General features: G+C 41.3%; 1 protein-coding gene across 3 annotated transcripts in view; it reads right to left on the bottom strand.

The window, feature by feature from the left end:
- CHCHD3 (coiled-coil-helix-coiled-coil-helix domain containing 3) overlaps nucleotides 1–24,100 on the bottom strand; it is a 212,557-nt gene that overhangs the window by 50,614 nt on the left and 137,843 nt on the right. For all 3 annotated transcript variants that reach the window (XM_089676877.1, XM_089676879.1, XM_089676878.1), the window contains one exon: nucleotides 201–271. In XM_089676877.1, coding sequence (XP_089533003.1) covers nucleotides 201–271 — 71 coding nt within the window. The remainder of the gene's footprint in view (nucleotides 1–200; nucleotides 272–24,100) is intronic.

The raw sequence follows: 24,100 nt of genomic DNA, 5'->3' as shown, positions 1-24,100 counted from the left end.
CATTCCACTCCAATAGGCATTAATTACAGCTGAGCATACATTTTTTTTATATATTTGAATAAAGGTTATATATATTTTATATTCATAAATTGGCCTGATGGTGTGTAGGGAAACACACCCTCGTCCAGTATAGATTTGTTATTTGCCAAAGATGATGATTTACAATTAGGGCTTAGTTCAATAGTATCATGGTAACCTACTTGAATCGTGCCTCCACACTGTTTGCAGCTTCCTGGTATTGATCAGTGGTAACTTTATAAAATTGTGCACTCTGTGAAAAGACAAACATGAGAGTCAACAAAATTCAGCAGTAACAATTAACATTGTAACTTTGTTTTGCATTTTATTTAAATCAAACCTGTCATCAATTTTATCATTTTAAAATCAGTATGTCACAAGACAATGCCTACAATTATTACCCATGTTAGACAAAAACATCTCCCTTTCTATGCTCCGTTTATCCTGGTTTGACTTTATTACTAAGGGTTTGAAGTCCCATCCAACTGCTTTCTTGATTGAAAAAAATCTAAAGCCTCGTTATCACCAAACGTGCAGAAAAACTGATGGAAACTGATGTACAAATTTTACTTGCAGAGATATCAGTTTTCATGAGTTCCATACACCTTGAGATCCCTGCGCAGAAAAAAATCTGCATGTGATACTAGTGTTGTGGTGTGAACAGGGCACATAGTGAACATTTTTTTTTCTGCCCTTGCAGAACATGTGCAGAAAAACTGACGTCTCTGCACCATGGTGTGCATGAGCCCTTAATTATTAGTTTGAGCTCTTATTTGTCTAGGGTAGAAAAGGTGGGTAGAGCTTACTCCAGAAGACAGGAAATTTAAAAAAAAACAAAAAGCTAATCCTTTATGTACACTGGCAGCTTCTAAATTTGAGTGTAGGAGCTTTAGGCTTTTTATTCCCAAAGCTCCTAAACTCAACTCCATAAAAGCCTATGGGATTTATTTAATAAAGCTGGAGAGTGCATAATCAGGCTCACTTCTGCACAGAAACCAATCAGCTTCTAACCTCAGCTTGTTCAGTTAGGCTTTAGCAATAAAACCTGGAAGCTGATTGGTTTCTGTGCAGAAGTGAGCCTGATTTTGCACTCTCCAGCATTCGTAAATAAACCCCTATGTGTCCATCTACACATAGGCTTTTAGGAGAGTTTAGGAGCTGCCACATTTAGGTGAGCTTAATCCTCCCTCTCCTGAACGTGGAAGAATCACAGAGGATTTACTGCATTTCGCCGATAGAAAAAAAAAGGTGGCGATAATGGCATATAGACTTCAATGCAAAATTAAGTCCCATAGACTTCAATGCAAAATTGAGTCCCCTAGTGACTTCAATGCAAAAACGCCAGCCACATTAAGTTTAGAGAATAAGTCCACCTTTGGAACATGTTCCACCCATTTTTAGGGTGAAACATGTAACATGTTCCCAAAGCCGCATTCGTTCCCGCCACCCCACCTCGAATGGATAGTACGGGGAGAAGTTTTCCTGTACTATCTGTCAGATTTGAAAACAGCTTAGCCATACGGGGGATCCCCACGCGGCCGCGTCACTCATTCACGGTGTTCTGTGAATGAGTGTCTACAAGTCCCGGCAGCCTTAGTGGCTGTGGGCTTGTAGTTTTCCATAAACTACCAAGGCGCTTCACTACGGCAAGCAGATATTCTGATAGGTCTGCAGAGGACCTCTGCATGGTATCAGCGATCTACTAATCGCTGATGCAATGCTTTACAGGCTCCTTTGGACAAAAATATTAAATGTAAATTTTTTACCTGCAAAAAAAGTGCATTTATTATTTTTGGCCAAAAAGGTGAACTTATCCCTAAATTTATTTTTTTTAAACTATTTTGGTTTAATTTCTTCAGCATCCTGAATTTTTGGTTTTGACACTGGAATTTTAATTTTGGTGCACCACTACTCAAAAGAATCCATTTTCCGGCCATATGTCCAGATTTGTTGAGTTTTGAAGATATACATTTTTACACTAATGGTTAAAACTAAATTTATCCAATTTTTTTTTTAAACATTAGGGTGTCAATAAACAGATAAAAAAAATGTGGCTCCAAATGGATATTACTGCTTAAAAATAACTGATTTACAATTTATTTTTCACAGTCATCAAAACCCTATTTTCAGCAGCCATTTTGCCAGTATCCTAATGATTACCTATCTTATTATTATTATACAGTATTTATAAAGCGCCAATAGTTCGATCTGCGCTGTACATTAACCCATGTTTAATGAACAATTTTTAGATGATAATTAGTTACAACAGAAACCTTTGTAATTGTGTTAGCTCAGCTTAAGGCCTCCTCCAGGCAACATCATATAGGTAGAAAAAAAGATTGACACTTGCAAACGCATGTAAAACATTTAAGGGCATCAATTCACTGACTTGAATAATTATTATTGCCATTCCCTCCTTCCTAAGGTCCACTGGGAATTTCCAAATTGGTATGTGACTACTGGACTAGTGTAAAAGTTTAACCTTCAAAAACTGCCCACAAAACAATGCTTAGATGTTCCATTAAGTAGTACCAGCTGCATACACTTAAAGCAGAGTTCCACCCAAAAGGGGAAGTTCCGCTTTAAAGATTGGTCTTCACTCCCCATTAAGGATTGGCACCCTTGTGGAGCAGGGGGGGGGGTTTGACGGGTACCCGAATTTGACAGGTTCCGAGCGGAAGCAAGCGGAAGTTGTCTTCCTACCCTCCCCTCCCCAAAGTCTTGTGGGACATGTAACAGGTCCCAGAAGACAACGGGGCCATTCAGGAAGCGCAGAGCTACTCGCGCATGCGCAGTGGGCACCCAGCTGTGAAGCTACAAGCTGTCACAGCCTGGTGCCCACACTGAAGATGTCAGCATCTGGAATACAGGACGGCCGGTGAAAAGGGATGCGGCGGGGGCAACGAGGGATTAAGGGACAGGTGAACGGCTGTTTTTTTAAAAGTCAGCAGCTACAGTTTTTGTAGCTGCTGACTTTTATTTTTTTACAGAGTGAGTGGAACTCCACTTTAAGGCCCCTTTCACACAGGCGGACAGGGTCTATTTTTCAGGCGGACCCAATTGGACCATCCATTGTTCTCTATAGGGAGGCAGCTGCAAACGAACATGTGTCCGTTTACACATCCACCTGCATCCGATCAGCTAAAAATAAACAGATGGGGAATCCGTTCTCCATTCGTCTAGTAGATCAGATCTGATGACAGTCGGAGGTAAACGGACAGGCGGTCCACTTACATCTGACCGCCCCGTAGAGATCAGCAGGCTTGCTTCATGTCTGCTCGGCACAAGCGGAGTGGGCATGGACCTGTCACCTGTCCGCACAGCAGGCATCAGCTTACGGATCCCCCGTTGAGCAGGCGAGTCCGTCCCTGTGAAAGGGGCCCTATTTCACTTTTGACACAAATTTGCTTTACATTCAGCACATCATAAACACTTTCCTTTGTTTTAAAACTAAATAAATAGTATGAATCCATTCTATGGAGTTCACCTTTAACACTTTACATTTTGTCTATGGATTGTACTCTATTAATAGGCACAAGGCGAGGTAGCAGAAAGAATCTTTAGCAGGAGTGAAAAGGACTCCAATTGAGATGATGAATGGCCTTCTATCAAGCCACTGTCCCCACAATACCAGCATTCACTATTATATTATTTAGCCTGAGATTTATCTTTCTCTAGAATGATCAATAAAGTTGAACACAACAGCAGCACTGATCAATACTTTTTTTTTTTTGCATTTTTGGGTAGTTTTGACACAAAGATGATACTCTGTCTATATAAAATGTATTTATCTACTATCATTGAAAAAAGAAGCCTGGGGAAACAAGTCTGGGAGAACTATATTAAATGTAAAAAAACAGACGGCTGTTCCTCAATAAAACTGGAGGTTGAAATTAAAAAGAAAAAGTATAGCTCATCCAATTGAGTCTGAAACAAAACCTCTCTGTGCTACCAATATATAAGCACATTAGATTTTGTCTTTCACTCTTTTGCTGCAGTTAAGTACAATAAAACAGAAAATAAGAGAAAGTATAACTGATCTCAAGGTAACAAACTTTTTAGTTTTAGTCCATGCATACAGTGAAGGAAATAAGTATTTGATCCCCTGCTGATTTTGAATGTTTGCTCACTCACAAAGAAATGATCAGTCTAAAAATTGAATGGTAGATGTATTGTAACACTGAGAGACAGAATAGCTACAAAAAATTCTAAAGAAATGTAAATTATGCACTGATTTGCATGTTCATGAGGGAAATAAGTAATTGATCCCCTATCATTCAGCTGGATTTCTGGCTACCAGATGTCTTTCATACAGGTAACAAGCTGAGATTAGAAGCAGTCTCTTAAAGGGAGTGCTGCTAATCTCATTTTGTTACCTGTATAAAAGATACCTGTCCACAGGAGCAATCAAACAATCAGATTCCAAACTTGCCACCATGTCAAAGACCAAAGAGCTGTCCAAGGATGTCAGGGACAAGATTGTAGACCTACACAAATCTGGACTGGGCTACCAAACTATCGCCAAGCAGCTTAGTGAAAAGGTGACAACAGTCGGTGCAATCATTTGCAAATGGAAGAAACACAAAACAACTGTCAGTCTCCCTAGGTCTGGTGCATCATGCAAGATCTCACCTCGTGGAATGTCAATGATCATGAGAACAGTGAGGAATCATCCCAGAACTACACATGAGGATCTTGTCAATGATCTCCAGGTAGCTGGGGCCACAGTCACCAAGAAAACAATTGGTAACACACTATGCCGACAAGGACTGAAATCCTGCAGTGTCCGCAAGGTCCCTCTGCTCAAGAAAGCACATGTCCAGGCCCATCTGAAGTTTGCCACTGAACATCTGAATGATGCAGAGGAGGACTAGTTGAAATTGTTGTGGTCAGATGAGACCAAAATCGAGCTCTTTGGCATCAACTCAATTCGCCGTGTTTGGAGGAGGAGGAATGCTGCCTATGACCCCAAGAATACCATCCCAACTGTCAAACATGGTGATGGGAACATTCTGCTTTGGGGGTGTTTTTCTGTTAAGGGGACAAGACAACTGCACCGCATCAAAGGGACGATGGACGGGGCAATGTACCATCAAATCTTGGGCGAGAACTTTCTTCCCTCAGCCAGGGCATTGAAAATGGGTCGTGGATGGGTGTTCCAGCATGACAATGACCCAAAACACACGGCCAAGGCAACAAAGGAGTGGCTCAAGAAGAAGCACATTAAGAAGAAGAAGAAGAGCATTAAGGTCCTATAGTGGCCTAGCCAGTCTCCAGAGCTTAATCCGACTGAAAATCTGTGGAGGGAGCAGAAAGTTCGAGTTGCCAAACGTCAGCCACCAAACCTTAATGACTTGGAGAGGATCTGCCAAGAGGAATGGGCCAAAATCCTTTCTGAGATGTGTGCAAACTTGGTGGCCAACTACAGGAAACATCTGACCTCTGTGTGATTGCCAACAAGGGATTTGTCACCAAGTACTAAGTCATGTTTTGTGAAGGGGATCAAATACTTATTTCCCTCATGAACATGCAAATCAGTGCATAATTTGCTTAATTTTTTGTTGCTATTCTGTCTTTCAGTGTTACAATACACCTACCATTTGATTTTTAGACTGATCATTTCTTTGTGAGTGGGCAAACATTCAAAAAAAGCAGGGGATCAAATACTTATTTCCTTCACTGTATGGGGTTTTACTTAAACCAGTATTATGGGTTAATATTTGTTCAAGTATTACTTAAAAGATGTTAATACAATGGACAGAAATTAGTGCTTGGCAGAAGAACATCTCAAAAAGCAGCATTCCTCAAGAGATTTGCTTTGTCAATATGGCCAGTTTAAAGGTGCATAAAGTTTTAGAAATACCGTCACTAGGAGTCTGTAGAAGGAAGCTGTCTGGGTATGCAGAGACATAAATGTAAAAAAATGAAGAAAAAAAAAAAAACTCAATTAAAGGGTAAGTTCACCTTTGGACAAAAAATAATAAATGCACATATTTTTTCTTGCAGGTGAAAAAATGTGCATTTATTATATTTTGTTGCATAAACCCGTAAAGTATTGCTGATCTCCTGCAGGCCTGTCAGTACATCTGCTTGCCCGTACATCCTGTAAGGGGAAGCAGATATACTGACAAGAAGAATCAATGAACTACCACGGCACTTCACAGGACTTGTAGTGCATTCATTCACAGAACTCTTGTGAATGAATGATGCAGCCTGTACCTGTTTATCTGCTTACTTCTCTTCATCCATTCAAAGTGCTGAATTTAGAAAGCCTGTCTGAAAATTCAGAAAAGAAGGGGGCGGAGAGCTGAAATTACACACTGCAGAGCTCAGTGAGGAGAACTCTGAGAGCTGATTGAAGGAAAAGACATACCCCCCTCCACCCAGCTCACAAGAACAGAGCTGAGGCTGTCAGTCTCCTGGAGGTCCTTTCTCTGTCACCACTTTTCTCCTGGTGTCAGGAAAACTTTTCAGATGTGGCTCTTGCTGATAGCAGAGGGACGAAGCAGCAGACAGAAATGACACTTGGTGATCCTTATTGAGACAAGCACACACTATAGAGGGATATGCTTTGTTCATGTTTGAGGTTTACAACCATTTTATAGAATCTATTGAAGTGAATTTTTGCCCACCCACCTATCATAATTCTCACAAAATAATCTCAATATACCTCTTGGATTTTTTTTAAAGTAGCAGGTACAGTCAGACTCACAATGGAGATGACAGAACACTAAAAACTATGGAAGAAGCGTATATATCAGGACACGACCAGAGGAAGAACATCTTTAGGTGTTTTACTCTGCCTGTGTCCATTAATGAAACCTCAGATTTTTGTGGACCGACACCCTAACAATGCATGAAATATCAGCAACAGCAAACAAGTTTTCTCTGTACTCCAACATAAACCTACAATTTGAGAAATGTACTACCCAGGTGAGAGTTGCTTTGATCTGGTGTATTTGTGACAGATCATGCAATGGTTTCAAAGTAATTCAAGCATAACAGCAGGAAGCATATTGCCTAGCCTAGCTCAATACTTTAAAAACACAGGCAGCAGAGCATATATGTTCATGCAAACTGCAGTTTAAGTACACAAGTGACCATAACATCTTTGCTTGCTGTGTGTAGCCTTTTCAGTGTAATTTACAGTCTATTGAAACGTAAGATAATACATGCTTGCATGAAATAGTCTTTATAAATTACCAGCGATGAGCTTGGTTGTATTCAGACTAGTATTCAAACTAGGGATGCACCGATAACCTTTTTTGATCGGCAAGTACGAGTACCGATACTTTGCAGTGCAATTTGCGTCAATACAAAATGTAAAGAATAGCATGCGATTTGAATAGGAATGTGGTGGTCACCAAACTGAAGCCGTCTAGCCCGGACTGTCATCCCTGCAAGAAGAAGAGAGAAAGCCACTTCACAGGTCTGGGGTTTGAAAACCCTGTGGCTTTCTCTCCTCTCCGGCAGGAAGGACAGTATGGGCTAGATGGCTTCTGACTGGTTAGCACCGTAAGAGTGCTGACCAATCAAAATCCGTCTAGCCCGTACCATCATCCCTGCATGGAGAGGAGAGAAAGCGACGGAGATTTCAAATCCCCAGCTTTTCCTTCTATGATAGCATGGGATCGGTGTCGGTAGGTTGCCGACAGAAGCAGTGAGGAAACTGCATGCGATTTGGACAGGAAGTGCTTTCCTGTAAATATCGTATGCTATTTTTAGCGGTGAAATTTGCATCCATACACTTTGTATGGATGCAAATCATAATGCAAAATATTGGTTTCAGGTATCGGGAGCATTATCACAAGTATGAGTACTGAAAATACTCGGTGCATCCCTAATTCAAACCCACGTGTGTGCAAGCCCGCCAAAAAGCTGTCCCCTGTATGGCCCAATTATCAATGGCCGGGGCCGTAGAGCAGGTGTTTCTTTTACTTCTGCTGCGACTACGACCATAGTAATCAGTAGGCATAGCAAAAATAAGAGAAATGTTGACTTAATGCGATGTACAAAGTAATCTCTGGGATTGAGTGCCTGTTTTCATGCCAGGCAAAAAAAAGATTTCCAGGTGTGATATTAGATCTTCCTGGAAGAGGAATTTCTTATTTTTCACAAGGTAAGAATCACAGACTCACAAACCCCTCTATCTTTTAATACTTGGGTGTCCGAAGCCATGGCAAAGCCAAAGAATACAAACCAGGATGGAACAAAGTGTCTTTGAGACAGAAGATCTGTCCTGCTAGGATGAGGTCAGGGGTTGTCTGCTAGAAGTCTGAGTATGTCTGTGTACTAGGTTTTTCTAGGCTTTTTTTGTTCCATTAAAGTCACCATTTTCCTCTCTCGTTCCACTGCCTTGAGTAGACGAGATAGGATTTGCACTGGAGGAAAGGTGCAAATTAGCCTGAATTTGAGTCCATGTTTACCAAGGTATCTGAGGCTACAGCTGGAGGACCCTTGGTTCTGGCAACAACCAGAGGTAGTTTGTTGTTGAATATGGAGGGCAGAATGTCCACATCTGGAATCCCTAATTTTTGGCATATCACTGACTTTCACAAGCAGTGGACTGAGGCTTGAGTCAGTGCATCAAGAGCCATTACACACAGATGGATCCTGGACATGGGCTTCAAATGTCGTATTCCTCTTGTCAAGCCACTCCTGAACAACAAGCAACGTCAGAAGTGTCTTACCTGGGCTAAAGAAAAACAGACCTCGTTTGTTGCTCAGTGGTCCAAAGCCCTCTTTTCTGATGAGAGCAACTTTTGCATCTCATTTGGAAACCAAGGACCCAGAGTATGGAGGAAGAATGGAGAGGCACACACTGCAAGATGCTTGAAGTCCAGTGTGAAGTTTCGAGTCTGTGTTGATTTGGGGAGCCATGTCATCTGCTGGTGTTGGTCCACTATGCTTCATTAAGTCCAGGGTCAACGCAGCCATCTACCAGGAGATTCTGGAGCACTTCATGCTTCCTTCCGCAGACGAGATTTATGGGGATGCTGACTTCATTTACCAGCAGGACTTGGCACCTGCCCACACTGCCAAAGGCACCAAAACCTGGTTCAATGACCGTGGGATTACTGTGCTTGATTGGCCAGTAAACTCGCCTGAACTAAACCCCATAGAGGATCTATGGGGCATTGCCAAGAGAAAGATGAGAGACATGAGACCGAACAATGCTGAAGACCGCTATTGAAGCATCCTGGTGTTCCATAACACCTCAGCAGTGCCACAGGCTGATAGCTTCCATGCCATGCCGCATTGAGGCAGTAATTGCTGCAAAACGGGCCCAAACCAAGTACTGAGTACATATGCATGCTAATACTTTTCAGAGGTCCGATATTGTTCTATGTACAATCCTTGTTTTATTGATTGCATGTAATATTCTAATTTTCTGAGATTGTGGATTTGGGGTTTTCATGAGCTGTAAGCCATAATCATCACAATTATGACAAATCACGGCTTAAACTATCTTGCTTTGCATGTAATGAGTCTATCTCATATATTAGTTTCACCTTTTAAGTTGCATTACTGAAATAAATGATCTTTTGCACGATATTCTAATTTTTCGAGTTTCACCTGTAAGTAATCAAAAGAAAGCACTTAAAATGTGAATCTGTGCTTTAAGAAGCAGGGAAAGGACATTTATTGTCATGATGATAAGAAAACTGTAAAGCATACAGGAACTCTAGACACTGTGGGTGGAGGAATGGTTGCTCAGATGTAATATTCTTGGATGCAAGTCATTTGGTCTTTTGACAGGTGAAGATTTGACATCCTAAAATTGGCAGGAAATTGCCTAATCTCCCCGAGTCAGGCCAGCAACCTTCTCATCAAAGTGTCACACTCACTAAAAATTGAAGTGGCATGTCAAGTACTATATTCTAGTATGTGGAAAAGAAACACAACATTGCATGGTTTTGAAACGTACACAGCAACATAAAGCCCAAGGTCCATTTCCATACACAGTATCAGCATAAAAGTCAGTCAGTACTACGTCTATACTACTACAGAGTTTACACATTGATAGAATCTCACTTGGGTAATATGGACATATGCTATAGTAAATATTATAAAACTAAATATGCAGGTTACATTTAAAGGGCAAGCCTCAGGAAAGATATGCTCATACAATACAAAGGTTATACAAGCAGAGTTTTTTGTTCATTCAGTGAGTTAAACGAAAAAAAAACCAAAAACCCTCACAGATTCCAGTATCCACACAAGCGATGTGAATTAACAGTAACAGTGAAGACTCCCTTTCCCTGACAGAAAACACTGATCAGTGCTGCAGCTACTAGATGCATGCGCTGATCAAATGCTGCTTTTCCAGTAGGGCCAGTCGGTCTACTGACCAGAATTTCAACACGTGTAGACTCAGCTTATCCTATGAAATCCTTTTCTTTGTGTACAGGAAAGGACATAGAGTCTTTAAATCTTAACAAAATATTTATGCTGTCAACTTAAGGTGAGGACACTGGCAAACAAAGCTGTCAGGAAAACCCATGTAACCCCACCCGCTCTCAGCAATCCTCAGATTTTTTTTTTCAGCAAGCAATCAGAGGAATATGCCAGGACAGATGGGAAAGTGTCCTGTACTACAAGAAAATAATTTTTACAGCTTATTCAAAACAAACAGTACAGGACCACATGTTCTTTTAAATCTTGGCCATGGAACCTCCTCAAGGCATTACAAGTGAAAGGGAAGCAATACAGCCAACAGTGCCAACAGGCCCAAAACAAGGAAAACAGGTTCCAAACTCAAAGAGTGATAGAAGCACATTACAGCAGATACCAGCTTCAGCATTGGCCTGAACATCCATCTGGTAAAACTTGACAAATATGTGTGAACAGAGGACCAGTTGACAGCCATGCAAATCTGAGAAACAGACACCTGATGCTAAAAATTCCAAGAGGCACTGACTGAACAGGTCAAGTGAGCCTTAACATCGTAAGGAGTTGTCCTATCCTTTAAGGTATAAGTCTTTGTGATAGTCTGTCTAATACACATAAAGTTGGCAGAATAAGATGCATAAAAGTCTACGCAAGAGCCCACAGGCAGGACAAAGATAGAATATGAAGTACAAATGGAGGCAATGGTATAGAGGTAAACTTGCACTGTGTGTACTAGGTCTAAACAATGTAGAAATATCTCTTTGGGAGCAGGACAACGATATGGCATGACAATGCTCTTATTAAGGTAGGAGGAAACCTGAGGCCCCAAAACCACCTTGTAAATTATTTTTAAAAAATTAAAAAATTAAAAAATTTTAACAGTTAAAGGCCACCAGTTCTGAGACCTGTATCGATGTGATAGTTACAAGAAATGTTACCTGACAAGTAACCGGGAATGATTGTTTTATTGGAAATAAAATTACTTTATATATAATCTCCACATCAGGACACATACCTGGATCTGTCTATATATATATATATATATATATATATATATATATCTCAAATGTATGTATTAAATTACTGCACTAGAGGAATACTACTAAAAAATTATAATAAAATTATAAACTCTTTATTAATTAATATAATTAAAAACATAAATTAATTCATTATAAAAACAGAGGCATGGGGGCAAGACAGACAGATCCACGCATGTGTCCTGATGTGGAGATTATATATATAAAGTAATTTTATTTCCAATAAAACAGTAATTCCCGGTTATTATCATTAAAGTGAGTATTTGTCACCACTAGTTATACCAGCCTTGGTTACAGTGTTAGTCTCTCGTTGTCCCGTTCACAATACATTAAGATAATAAATAGGGATTAGTAGAGGAGTGTAAGCTTCGGTAAAATGGCCACCGTAAGCCCGCCCCTTAATAATACTGACACTTGGCTGTGTATATAAATGAGTCACGATCACAAGTGGGGGTTTACCCTGATGAAGTCACGAGGCACGTAACGCAACGCGCTGGTACGTCATTTCCGGTAATACGGTGACGCACTTCCAGGAGCAGAGGCCATATTGCTACACCCAGCCCATGCAGTACACCCATAGGATGTGGTGATAAGCGATCTGTGGTTGGAGTATATGTGAGTGTAATACTGGCTAATTACTTTACCTATTAAATACATATTGCACTATGGAGGATATTGTGTTTATGTTTCACTAATATGATTCAGAGTGGAGGTGGAATATAAGCGATACTGCAGTACCATCCAAGGAGTATGAGTTGCTGAACGGAGGAGCATATGAAATATCTGATTGTCCCTGGTTGGAGGAAGTAACCTTAAGGATCCGGTTTAAGGTGATCCTAAAGGCGTGTTGGCCCTTAAGGTCAATGTGTGGAGGTGAGCAGGCATTGCTGCTATTTTAGGATTTTTTGACACTTGAGTGAAGATCACCAGAGCACCTCATCACCTACATGATTGATTTGTTTTTTAACCATCTCTCACCCGTCATATAGTAATATGACAGGCGCAAGGTGGTTCTCTCGTTCTGGGAGGACGTCATATGACTTCCACCCATTCTCACTGTGCATGCGTGGTTGAGGGAGCACGCATGCGTGGCTCAGGGAGCATGCAGCGCGGCAATTGGCGGTGCGCTGTGTCCCTCGGAAACAGCGGATCACCGATCACGGAAAGAGCCGAAGATGTCGGCTCAGTGATGTGATCAGCTGTGTCCAATCACAGTTGATCACATGTAAACAGGGAAATGACGATTATCGGCATTTCTCTCCTCTCGAGCGGTCACGCTGACAGCTCGAGAGGAGAGGAGAGCCGGTAATCGGCTTTCCGCGGAGGGGACATGTACACTGATTATCAGGGCACTGATGATTAGTGTGCCCTGATGATCAGTGTAGCCCCAGCAGTGCCACCTGTCAGTGTCCATCAGTGCCTTGTGCCAGTGCCACATCAGTGCCAAATATCAGTGCCTACCAGTGCACATCAATTCCACATATCAGTGCCCATCTGAGCTGCCTTTCAGTGTCACCCATCAGTGCCAGTCAGTGCCACCTATCAATGCCAATCAGTGCCACCTATCAGTGCTGCCAATCAGTGCCACCTATCAGTATCAGTCAGTGCTGCCTATCAGTGCGCATCAGTGCCGCCTAACAGTGCCAGTCAGTGCCGCCTATTAGTGCCAGTCAGTGCCGCCTATCAGTGCCATGTATCAGTGCTGCCTTTCAGCGCCCATCAGTGATGCCTGTCAATGCCCATCAGTGCCACCTACCAGTACCTCCTCATCAGTGCCACCTATCAGTGTCCATCAGTTCAGCCTATCAGTGCCCATCAGTGCAGCCTCATTAGCGCACATCAGTGAAGGAGAAAAATCACTTATTTACAAAATTTTATAACAAAAACTAAGAAAAAACATTTTTTTTTCAAAATTTTCAGTGGTTTTTGGTTTGTTTAAGAAAAAATAAAAAACCCAGAGGTGATTAAATACCACCAAAATAAAGCTCTATTTGTCACAAAAAATAATAAAAATTTCATATGGGTACAGTGTTTGACCGTGCAATTGTCATTCAAAGTGCGACAGCGCTGAAAGCTGGAAATTGGCCTGGGCAGGAAGGGGGTATAAGTACCCTGTAGGGTAGTGGTTAAACATCACAGATATACAGTCAGGTCCATAAATATTGGGACATTGACACAATTCTAACATTTTTGGCTCTATACACCACCACAATGGATTTGAAATGAAACAAACATGATGTACTTTAACTGCAGACTGTCAGCTTTAATTTGAGGGTATTTACATCCAAATCAGGTGAACGGTGTAGGAATTACAACAGTTTGCATATGTGCCTCCCACTTGTTAAGGGACCAAAAGTAATGGGACAATTGGCTTCTCAGCTGTTCCATGGCCAGGTGTGTGTTATTCCCTCATTATCCCAATTACAATGAGCAGATAAAAGGTCCAGAGTTCATTTCAAGTGTGCTATTTGCATTTGGAATCTGTTGCTGTCAACTCTCAAGATGAGATCCAAAGAGCTGTCACTATCAGTGAAGCAAGCCATCAATAGGCTGAAAAAACAAAACAAACCCATCAGAGAAATAGCAAAAACATTAGGCGTGGCCAAAACAACTGTTTGGAACATTCTTAAAAAGAAGGAACGCACCAGTGAGCTCAGCAACACCAAAAGACCTGGAAGACCACGGAAAACAACTGTGGTGGATGACCGAAGAATTCTTACCCTGGTGAAGAAAACACCCTTCACAACAGTTGACCAGATCAAGAACACTCTCCAGGAGGTAGGTGTATGTGTGTCAAAGTCAACAATCAAGAGAAGACTTCACAAGAGTGAATACAGAGGGTTCACCACAAGATGTAAACCATTGGTGAGGCTCAAAAACAGGAAGGCCAGATTAGAGTTTGCCAAACGACATCTAAAAAAGCCTTCACAGTTCTGGAACAACATCCTATGGACAGATGAGACCAAGATCAACTTGTACCAGAGTGATGGGAAGAGAAGAGTATGGAGAAGGAAAGGAACTGCTCATGATCCTAAGCATACCACCTCATCAGTGAAGCATGGTGGTGGTAGTGTCATGGCGTGGGCATGTATGGCTGCCAATGGAACTGGTTCTCTTGTATTTATTGATGATGTGACTGCTGACAAAAGCAGCAGGATGAATTCTGAAGTGTTTCGGGTAATATTATCAGCTCATATTCAGCCAAATGCTTCAGAACTCATTGGACGCCACTTCACAGTGCAGATGGACAATGACCCAAAGCATACTGCAAAAGCAACCAAAGAGTTTTTTAAGGGAAAGAAGTGGAATGTTCTGCAATGGCCAAGACCTGAATCCGATTGAGCATGCATTTCACTTGCTAAAGACAAAACTGAAGGGAAAATGCCCCAAGAACAAGCAGGAACTGAAGACAGTTGCAGTAGAGGCCTGGCAGAGCATCACCAGGGATGAAACCCAGCGTCTGGTGATGTCTATGAATTCCAGACTTCAGGCTGTAATTGACTGCAAAGGATTTGCAACCAAGTATTAAAAAGTGAAAGTTTGATTTATGATTATTATTCTGTCCCATTACTTTTGGTCCCTTAACAAGTGGGAGGCACATATGCAAACTGTTGTAATTCCTACACCGTTCACCTGATTTGGATGTAAATACCCTCAAATTAAAGCTGACAGTCTGCAGTTAAAGCACATCTTGTTCATTTCATTTCAAATCCATTGTGGTGGTGTATAGAGCCAAAAATGTTAGAATTGTGTCGATGTCCCAATATTTATGGACCTGACTGTACATATATTTTGGACAATTTTTTGGGATTATCAGGCATTTGCATATGTTTTTATATGTATTGTCATTCAGGCACTTTATTTTGCACTTTTTACACACGTGTATCTTTTCCCTTATTGTAAGGGATCACGTTTTTGGTTAACTACCTTATATTGCCCGTGTATGGGTAGTAAAGGGGTCATAAAATATAACTTTTTTTTTTTTTTTTGGAATATTTTCTGTTTTATCATGGAGGATTCCCACAAACATTCATTGTGGTTATCACTACATTTGCACTTTATTGATCCTTGGAGATCAGAGCACAGTGTGTTATTGTTTGTCAACTTTATATTATTGGTATTATTACTAGCATATTGTAATTCAGAATTGTTTAGTTAGTAGCGCTTCACTAATTTTATATATTGATTCATACGTATTGGTATAAGGGGAGTGTTAGCAGCTAGCAGTTAGGTCCACCCATATAAGCGCAGGAGGATATCCAATTATATTACCTGACAAGTATGGTCTGCCAGGGAAATATCCTGAGTGGACTCAAAGGAACCCAACAAGACCAAATTGAGATCTCAAGGCAAGACGGGTGTATGAACAAGGGAGCAAGGTGAGCCATTCCCGGAAAAAAGCCACAATTATGGCTCTGTCTGACTGAAGCATTGCATGTCACCCCTGAAGCTAGTTGGCCTGATACAGCTGGGATAGGTAAATGACCTTCAGTTCCAGAATGTTGACAGTAAATCGGAGCTCCCTCGATGACCATGTCCTTTGGATCTTTGCATCCCTAGGATACCACCCCAGTCCAACAGGCAGGAATCCATCATGAGAGCCACCCAGCTCAACAGGAGAATAGACTTCCCAAATTCCACCACAGGACTGGTCATCCACCAGATAAAGAGATATCCTGGTCTTGGAACAGGCTTGTCTAGAGACTGAAAGAGCTCGTCCCACACTGTCAGCACATTGAGCTGACATTGGCCTGCATAAAAAAATCACTGCTTCAAATGAGGTGAGGTGGCAAGATGGTTATTTAGGACAAAATGGCTTCATTATAGGAACCTTAATCTGTGCTTATTTCTTTCCCTTACATGTACACTGGCATATTGCAAAAATAGTTCTGATGACTACCCAAAACTTATGATTTATGTTTGGAGAACCTGTGGCAAAGCAAGTTCCTGGAAAACCCATCTGGACAGCTATTTTTGAATAGAGGCCCAGAACCCTCATGCACATTCAGACTGCAGGGAGCTTTTTGAAGCATAGTGTCTGGGCATAACCTTGGAGGGTCAACACTCGTTCCTGTGGAAGAAACACTCAGCTTTTGGCTGTGTCCAAGACTAGGTACTCCAAGCTGTGGTTTGGATCCAGCACAGACTTCAGTATCCACCTGCAGCAGGTATCTGCATTGTCCCCCTCACTTTGCCCACCAGGGCTGGGGCGAAGATATCTTTCAAGAGAAAGGTCATCCAGATATTCATTGGAACAAACACCTTTGTCAAGACCTGGGAGACTGTGGACAGTCCAAAGAGCATAGCCACAAACTGGAAGTGCTGCTTGCCCACTGCAAATCACAGGACCTGCTGATACGTGGGAAAAATGGGCATATGCAAATACACATCTTTGATCGCTATCGATGCTAGAAATTCCTCTTGCTGTAGCAATGAAATGACAGTTTAGGAAGTGGAAATTTTGGACCTGTAAAAAGGTGCTGAGAACCTTCAAGTCTAGTATGGGGCGAACCCACCATTGGGCTTTTAGATTTTAAAAAGGATTGACTAACAGCCCTGAATCCATTTCTAGGAGGGAATTAGTACAGTCACTTCCAAAGAGGGAAGCTGTTGTAAGGCAGTGTGAAGGTCCCACAATCTCTATGGAGAGGCAGTCAGGTTTGGAGGAATAAAGCAGGGAGACAAGTAGGGATTGAAACTCTAGCCTGTATCCCTGGACACCATTATCTGGACTCATAGATCTGAAATGCCCTGAGTCTGAGCAGCTGCAAAAGCCAGCAGAAATCTCTCCACTTATACAAGTGGGGGTGCCCCTTCATTCTGAGTAGGACTTTGTGCCAGATTTGGCTAGCTTGGATGCCCAGGACTTGCAGCAGAACTGATTAGAGGACTTGACTTTTTAAACAGAGGTCTGGGGCCTCCTAAACTTTGCTGTGGGCACCTTAGCTTTCGTCTTACTGGGTAAGACCGTGCCCTTTCCATCTATGACCTGATGAAAATGTCTAATGACTCACTGAAACTCGACATCCTAAAGAATCTCTTCTAGATGTTTCTTACAAACTGTCTCCACAGAACAATTCCATATTCAGAGGACTTTGCACATCTGTAGTTACATACGAGCCAGGCGAGAATTTTGGTGCATGAAGTTTGTAAAACTGTCTACATAGTAGGGCAAAACTACTGAGAGAGGGTTCAGTTTTTGAAGCACTGAGGTATCCCTCAGGATTGTGCTGGGATTCTGTTCTATGTGCTTAGGATTTGGCAATGGCCTACATATGCCACCAAGGGTTGCAAGGCCAAGCTTGACGGAGAAAATTATGATTTAAGGATAGGATAGCCTCAAATCTTTTGTCCCCTGGGTCTTTGAAGACTGGGACATTCTGAACAGGCACTGTAAAGAATTTGTTGAGGCAGGAAATGGATGGATCCACCACAGGCACTTTCCACATTTTATGGTGGGCCTCCTTCACTTGGTACTGATGCCAAAACCTCCTGGGAGTTGTTTTTTATCTGGTCTCAACCAGTCCTTTGTACAGCACATCCTGCCCTGGACTAGTGGGTGAAGGGTAAGGTCCTCCAAGGTTTGGATTGGGCAGTGATCCCATACTGGTGACCTCAGCTTAGTGTCTACACCTTCCTGCCCCCCCCCCTTCCTCATTTTCATCGAGAAGCAACAGTGCTGTGAAGGGCAGGTCAGACAATAAATAAGCAGAAGATGCTGCGTGGCAGCAGTAATACTTCCCACTAATGTCCCCTAGTCTTGATTAGTGCAAAACCTTTCCTATTAGATCTGCAAGAGAGGCTGCAAACGCCTCTCTAATTAAAAAGCAGGAATTGGAGATATATAATAGGAGATAAGGGGAGCTGTGGAGACTGAGGACCAAACATCCATGTACAAAGTTTTCAGAGGCCCTCAGAGGCCCTGTGCACAGCATGTGCTGCTCTACCCTCTTAACCCATTTCTCTTTCTATTAGGGTGAGGGAATCCCCTGAGGGGTACTCACAACCTTGATAAGTGCAGAGACAGTTGTTGGTAGAGCAGAAGGTACAGCCAACCTGTGCCCACTAACTAAAGATTGCTGGATAACCCGGCGAAGGCTGTGCGGAGATATGAGCCATATAAAGAGCAGAGAAGCCACTAAATCTCTGGCATGCTGGTCTGAAGTTGTAGGGAAAGTCAGATTCTTTTCAGTAGAAGGCAACAAGCGCAGGCGTATGCGTGAGCGCATTATGCTGTTCATAACTTTTCCATAAAGTAAATGCCAGAGATGCAATATCGAACAGGTGTGCACAAAGTTTAACATGCTTGCTCGTCACTGGTGTTGACACCTAGCGGTCTATATAAACTGAAGCACACTGCAGAAGGAAGTTGCTGAGTAGTCCTCAGTTGACCTTTGTTTACCTGAGACCTGACCTACTGATTTTCCTGTGTATGACCTGACTTGCCCATTGGACTCTTGTCACCCTGTTTGTTTGGCTGTTACTGACCTCAGCTGGTCTCCTGGACTCTGTATTTGCCTCCAGATTTGGAACCACACTGACTGGCTGCTTCTAACGATAGCTTGTTTCCTGAACTCTGTGTTTGACTCCTTATTCAGTACCATTCAGTCATGTCGGAGATCAGAGGGGGTACTTCTCCACTGGAGGTCCTATGTCAGCAAAATCACCTCCCTTATAGGAGGGTTAAATGGAGAGCCGTATACAGTCCTTGACCACTTCACCTCCAACCATTACAGCTCCATCATCAGCTGAACCTGTCTTGGCATCAACAGTAGTGTGGTTCCTCCACCAGAACCCTAAATGCCAACACTGAAACACTTCTCAGATACCTGTCACAAGTTCTGGGAAGTTTGAAATGCCTGTCAACTGTATTTTATCTACAACCATGGACTTTTCCAGTTGAGACTACCAAAGTGAGCTTTGTAATTTCTCTTCTTCACAAAAATCAATGTCTGGGGTCCATCGCCTATCAGAACACCATAGTCCAGTTCTGTGTTCCATCATATCCTTCTTTGAAGCTTTGCACAGCTCTATAATGATCCCCAGCAGTCTTCTACTGCAGAATAAATCTTGCATGGTCCTTAAGAAGGCCGTCGCCCTGTTGAAGATTACGACACAGTTTTGCAAGTGGAGTTCATACACTAACTAGAATAACGCAGCGTTGCAATACCAATTTTATCTAGGACTATCCAAGACTCTCAAAAAACAAACATACTAGTCAGGGAGAAACCCTTTAATCTCTTGAGGACCTCACTTTGCTATTCAGCTTTGTAAACAGAGAAAGGCAAGCAGAACGGTTCAGTAATTTTCTTTCTCACCTGAGTGCTACCACGAGTATCATCAGATCCTGTTTTATTAGCTTCAGCTTCCATACCACCACCTTCCATGACTGAGCATATGCAGTTGGGACTAATACGATCCCTTTCTCAAAAATGTTTTGATGACAGAATACTCTGTGACTCTACACTGGAGATGTCAGACACTATCTTCTAAACTGCCCCGTGAGACTCTAAGTCTACTTCTGCTACTTATGTCATCAGCTGTACCGCAAGGAATAGTTTTGCGCACCTTGCATTACCTCTTTCTATACAGATATCAGGTAAGAGTATTCATGTTCAAGCAATCATTGACTATGGTGCATGTAGTTGCTTCATGGACATTACTTTCACTAAACACCAACAGATGCATTTAAAACCAAGGCTCAGCATCTGAATATTCATCTGGCCAATGTTTCTAAGCTCAAGTCTGATCCATTTGCCAAGAGACCTGCCTGATATTGCCTGTAGCTGCTACCAGCTACCAAGAATACCTTGGTGGCCCAGTATGTGGTCTGATTGCCAAGAATATATGAGGGCTTGTGAGATAAGCATTCAGAGTAAGAATGAAAAAAACAAAACAAAACATGTGGTTTGTTACATAGTTAGTCTGGCTGAAAAAAGACAAAAGTCCATCCAGTTGAACCATAGAGAAAAAAAAAAAAGTTATAATCCTATACCCACAGTTGATCCAGAAGAAGGCAAAAAAAAAACACAGCAAAGCATGATCCAATTTGCTCCTGCTGGGAAAAAAATTCCTTCCTGATCCCCTGAGAGGCAATCGGATATTACCTGGATCAACTTTACCTATAAATGTTAGTATACAGTTATTTTCTGTGTATCTAAGAAGCAATCCAGGCCTTTTTTGAAGCAATCCACTGAGCTGGCCAGAACCAACTCTTGAGGGAGTCTATTCCACATTTTCACAGCTCTCACTGTGAAGAAACCTTTACATGTTTGGAGATTAAATTTCTTTTCCTCCAGACGTAAAGAGTGCCCCCTTGTCCTCTGTGTTGACCTCATGGTAAATAGCTCTACACCGAGTTCACTATATGAACCACTGATGTATTTATACATGTTGATCATATCCCCCTTAATCTCCTCTTCTCAAGAGAGAATAAATTCAGTTCTTCTAATCTTTCCTCATAGCTGAGCTCCTCCATGCCTCGTATCAGTTTAGTTGCCCTTCTCTGTACTTTCTCAAGTTCCCCAATGTTCTGATTGTGAATTGGTGCGCAAAACTGAACTGCATAATCCAGATTAGGTTTTATTAATGATTTTTACAGGGGTAATATGATATCTCTCTCTCTCTGGAGTCTATACCTCTTTTAATACAAGAGAGGATTTTGCTCGCTTTAGAAACCGCAGCTTGGCATTGCATGCCATTATTAAGCTTGTGATCTATCAGAACTCCCAGATCCTTCTCCACCATTGATTCCCCCAGTTGTACTCCCCCTAGTATGTATGATGAATGCATATTCTTAGCTCCCAAGTGCATAACCTTACATTTATCAACATTAAACATCATTTGCCACATAGTTTCCCAATTAAACAGTGCATTGAGGTCGGCTTGTAAGTTGAAGACATCCTGTAAGGACGTTATTCCACTGGACAGCTTGTTATGGCCCTTACTCATTCTCAGCAAGCCTTGGAAGATGATCAGTATGGATTTTATTTTTGAACTTTCTCCATCTGAAAGATTTACAAGGCTACCATATGGTCAAGGATGAGACGTGCACTTTTCTGGTTACCTATTTTATGTTGATTTTAAAGTATAAGTAAATAGTAAATACATGGAGGTTTAGTTCACCCCCGGTTCACACAGCTTGTACTAAAAGCTACTCACATTTTTCTAATAGGATTCATGGAAACAAAATGTGTGAATCTTTGATGAAAGTTGGGAGATTTTTTTTTATTTAATATACCTCATGGAATCTGGATGTTCCCTATACATGCCAAAGTTATCTGTTATTTTAGATAAAATACAATATACATTTATCTCAACCATGACAAAGATGCAAAGCTGGCCATGCACTAAACAATATGCTTAATATCTACCGTCAACTATGTAGATCAAGGGCCTGACTACTTGGATACCACCTGAATGGATTGCCTAAGTATGTCTTTATTTTATCTGGTCATGGTAAATCTAAAGGAACTGGTACAATAGGATTGTATAGTGTAAGTATTAATACTTAAGCTGGCAAAACATGGGTCAGTTTTTTTCTGTTCAACCAGAAGGTTGAACAATAAAAAGGTACCAAATTGCCCCATCTACACATTTGATATGGATTCGGGAATCCACGCAACTGTGTTATTGTATTATGACAGCCGGGAGAGTCCCCATCAGAAAACACAGATCAGAGCTGCAGCCTGATCTGAAAATATACCGACAGGATGGTTGAACAGAAGTCAAATTGGTGGATCAAATTCTGTTCAACCACAGTGGCCAAAAATAATTTGAAATTCGGCCAGTCCTTGTTGAACCAGACGAATTCCAATCCATATATGGCCAGCTTTATTCTATTCCCTAAAGTTAACACTTAACCTACCCTAACATGGAAAATAACCCTTAAAATGAACAGTCTTAAACAGGAACTCTCAAGAGCAAGCTTAAACCTAAAACTTAACCCTAAAGCATAAACGTCACTTAACCTAGTTTATACATCATACCTAGAATAAGCAAAAAATAGTTTACAGTGTACATCCAGTCAAAACATTCTCAAAAATATTTTGGATAACATAGGGAAGATATAGAACTCTTTTTTTCTGCTATATGATCCTCCGCTGGAGGAATTTATCTCACTTGCTATCTTAGTGACAATGGTTTCACCAGACAGAAAGGGAAAATCTTCAACAGAAATTTGTGTAAGCATCCATGCAATAAAAGAATATAGGGTTTGGGTAGAATAGCTCTCAAATACTGAACAAACACTAACTATTATCCTCATTATAGGATAAGTACCAACAATAGGTATTTTTTGAACAATACAGTGACAACTTACTAAGCCCTAAACAAAGAGAAAGACAAGATTGGTACATTGTCATTGCACAACTGCTACGAATATATCTTACCGTAAGGATTACTGTGAAAGATGTGTTAAGAGAATAAAGCTGCTCTGCTGTAGAGATGGATGTTTAAGGTTTCATAAATTTGATTTTGTGGAAAATCCTGACACATCATAATGGTGAAATCCTATTTACTGCATCAGGCAGGACCAATAATACTATTTAATACCTAGTAACAAGGGTAGCATTAGCTTACAGCTTCATATATTTGGTATTGTTGTCTTTTTAACTCTTCATTGATAATCCCTAACAGTCTAATGTGTGAATAATAGGTTTTGTTAACTCCATGACCAACAAATGTAATTTTAAATTAGGTTTAAGCAATCTTTACAAACAACTCCAGTTACAGTAAGTCTCTAATAGTACTATTTCTGACTATAAACTACAAGCATCACTTGACTACAAGCATCAGCATGACTAAACTTGCACATGACATACAGCACCAGAACATTTCATTAAAGTGCTAATAAACCCATAACAGTAAAATCAGTCTGTATATGCAGTAAAGCATGCTGGTTATGTTCACTATGGAACTTAAGGGGTTAATTCTCTGCATTGTGTAAAAAGGATGTTTGATCCTGTTTTCTCTGATCTTCCCCTTCTTCCACATTCCCTATTTCATCTCCTGATAGAACTGAGCCACGGAACACACTGCACATGCTCAGTTTGGTGTGTACCGCAGAGAATTTTGAGAGGGTGCATAGGACCAATCAGTACTATTCAGACAGAGGGACAGGGGTTATGCAATCTCATAGGTCAGCGAGAGGAGAATGTAAACTCCTCCTACAAGCTTTAGCTAGTGATCTACAGTACAACAGTACAGTGATGAGACACTCAGCCGCAGCAAGCCATTTGTGTGGGGTAAACATTTCAAAGATTGGCCGTACATCTGTCAGTGATGATCCCGGACATGGTGATTCCCAGCCCACAGCAGTCATTCCTGTGAACATTCAGCACGTGTAACGCCTAATCCTGGACAATCGATGCATAACCTGTCGTGAAATTGCACAAGAGACAAATCTTTCTGTGGGAACAGTGAACATGATCATTCATGAATGTCCTAAGATGGTTCAGGTGTACTGACAAATCTTTCTATTCGGAAGCTTTCCAGGCATTATTTAAACACTGGGATAAGTGTATAAATGTAGCAAGGGGGTGTGTCAAAAAATAAATGCAGTTTCCACTCCTTGAAATTTGTTCTTTTATAAAACACCACCACCAAGATAAAGCTGAAAAGTCCAGCAGCATATTTTCATACTAAAAACGAAA

This window comes from Staurois parvus, unplaced genomic scaffold (assembly GCF_062004578.1).
Source record: "Staurois parvus isolate SC_StPar_1 unplaced genomic scaffold, SC_StPar_1.0 ptg000175l, whole genome shotgun sequence".
Lineage (NCBI taxonomy): Eukaryota > Metazoa > Chordata > Amphibia > Anura > Ranidae > Staurois > Staurois parvus.
This window is presented reverse-complemented; position numbering and strand designations above follow the sequence as displayed.